The 2,500-nt window shown below is 35.1% G+C and overlaps 1 protein-coding gene across 1 annotated transcript in view; it reads right to left on the minus strand.

Moving 5' to 3' along the window:
* The window catches only part of LOC107756202 (protein IWS1 homolog), a 23,316-nt gene extending 21,083 nt beyond the window's left edge, over window positions 1-2,233 (minus strand). The window contains exons 1-2 of the mRNA XM_016573232.1: window positions 1,937-2,233; window positions 792-859 (exon numbers count right to left, since the gene is read on the minus strand). Coding sequence (XP_016428718.1) covers window positions 792-859; window positions 1,937-1,964 — 96 coding nt within the window. The 5' untranslated portion in view covers window positions 1,965-2,233. The remainder of the gene's footprint in view (window positions 1-791; window positions 860-1,936) is intronic.
* Window positions 2,234-2,500: the final 267 nt, after the last annotated feature.

Genomic DNA, 2,500 nt, shown 5'->3' on the forward strand with positions numbered 1-2,500 from the left:
GGCAAAGATGAATGCACTTTTGGAAGTTGAATGTAAGGGAAATGTCATTTTGGAATTTCTGTGGTTTAATGTGATATTGTTGTTCATGTATGTTCATGATGAAATTGTCTTTTATTGCTGTAATTAATTTGTAGCATTAACAAGATGACCCGTTGAATTCTTTTTGGAGCTATGACTGATTGAATGTATTTTTAGTCCAGTGCCTGTATATAAGATTAGTATTGACCAAGTTCAGAGGCTGTCATATGTGGATCAACTTACTATGTTGTATATTTTCAACAGTTTCAATATGAAAAATAACATTTATATTGATTCAATGGATTTATTGCATTTTGGAATTTTTTTTTTTACAATTTTATAAGAAATCTTTGAAAATCAAAATCTGGATTTTAATTTTTAATGTTATTGTGTTGCGTGAGACTCTTAATAACTTTGATTAAAGCTGAACTGTATTTACTGAGAGTTTTTCAAATCGCGATAATCAAATACAGATTTGTTTCAGCTTTGGTCTTCTTCAGACATTAACTGATGGACTGGAGTGCTGTGGATTACTTGTGGATTATTTTGATGTTTTTATCAGCTGTTTGGACTCTCATTCTGACGGCACCCATTCACTGCAGAGCATCCATTGCTGAGACACTGATGCAATGCTACATTTCTCCAAATCTGATGAAGAAACAAACTCCTCTACACTTTGGGCGACCTGATGGCCAATATATTTTCAGCAGATTTTCAGTTTTGGGTGAACTATTTCTTGAAGTCAAGCACTAAACCCAAACCATCAGACTGACCTCAGACTGTCGTGATTCGGGTCTCGCCTCGTCCTGCTCGTCCTGAACTGGAGTAGCGCTGCCATCATCTGAACAAATACAAATACAGAGTCTTAGTACTTTGATGAATTATATGGTAATTCATGCTTATCATACTCCTACACCATGGTATTTACATGGTGCACCATTTATATAGCACAATTCCCCAGTGTAAATGACCAAAAACATGGTATTCCCATTGTATTTGTCCAAAAAACATGAAAATACCATGGTACTTTGATGAATAATATGGTAATGCATGTTTACTATAGTCATACACCATGCTACGCCAACATACTTCAAAGAATACCATGTTGTTACTGTAGTAAATGCACAAATACACAGTGTTACCATGGCACTTATTCACAAAACAATAAAATACCACGGTAATTTGATTAATTATATGGTAATCAGTGTTGGTAATATATTACTCATTACTAGTTACTCCTTTCAAAAGTAATATTATTACTTTACTTCTTACTTCTTGGCAACAGTAATAATTAGTTACATTACTTTTCTTTCATACCCCACATAAGATGCATATCTTCCCCATAAAATTCTAATAAAATGTTACAAACAATATATTTCTGCCTCATCATTTGACCAAAATCCACATTGATTGGATCACAGTCAGAAGTTATTTCAAACACTCAGTGGTGATTAATAGTAGCGTTTGAGTAAAAGTGTTGTATTAATCTCATTAATTGTCACGTGTAGCTTGAAGCTAATATAATTAAGATTATACTCCATGCTGTATTTTATGAAAAGAACTCATATAAGCTCATAAAAAAATGTTTAATTCTCTAAAAAGATTTTATAGAATTTTTATCGGGATCAGTTGGGGTTGAGGCATCGAAAGTAAGTAAATAACTAGCTGTTTTATGGATAGTAACGACTAGTTACTGCAAAAACTAATATTACTACTGTAACTAGTTACTAATAACTAGTTACTGCCCAGTACTGATGGTAATGCATGTTTACTATAGTCATACACCATGCTACGCCAACGTACTTCAAAGAATACCATGGTATTATCGTGGTAAGCGCCCAAATACGTGATATTACCATGGTAGTGTTGCGTAAGTGTCTGGGATAAAAACAGTGTGTTGTGGTTGTTGTAAGGTTACCTGAGCGGATCTCCTCGTCTCCATCCATCTGCTTCAGTTTCTCCCGAACACAAAAACAACACAAAAACACACACACACACAACAATAACAACAATAAACCCAGAACAGACGCTGAGCTGATGTCGGAACCCGGTTCTTCTGTGGATCAGCGGGGATCTTCTATCTGTCCCTGTTTCTCAGCACACACATGAGCTATTATTAGTTAAACTGCTGATATATTATTACTGATTGCCAGTAACTGTCCCAGTTTTCCTTTCCTTCTCTAAAATGGTGTCGCCGCTCTGGGACGCATGCGTGCAGACGCGCCGACGCTTTAATATTGCGTCAGTAAAAACGTCGTCATTTGAATGGGCGGAGCTTCGCAAACAGACGGCGGGCAAGTACTCTAGTCTAGTCTAGTCAAATAACTTCACATTTAGAAATCATATTTGCATTAATATGTGTATGTGCGTGTCTGTGTGTGTGTACATATATGTGTGTGTGTGTGTGTGTATGTATATATGTTTATATATATTCATTCTATGTAAAGAAACACGAATATTTTAAAATAATGTAAATAATTAT

The sequence above is a fragment of the Sinocyclocheilus rhinocerous genome, unplaced genomic scaffold (genome assembly GCF_001515625.1).
Source record: "Sinocyclocheilus rhinocerous isolate Xijiao unplaced genomic scaffold, SAMN03320098_v1.1 scaffold592, whole genome shotgun sequence".
Lineage (NCBI taxonomy): Eukaryota > Metazoa > Chordata > Actinopteri > Cypriniformes > Cyprinidae > Sinocyclocheilus > Sinocyclocheilus rhinocerous.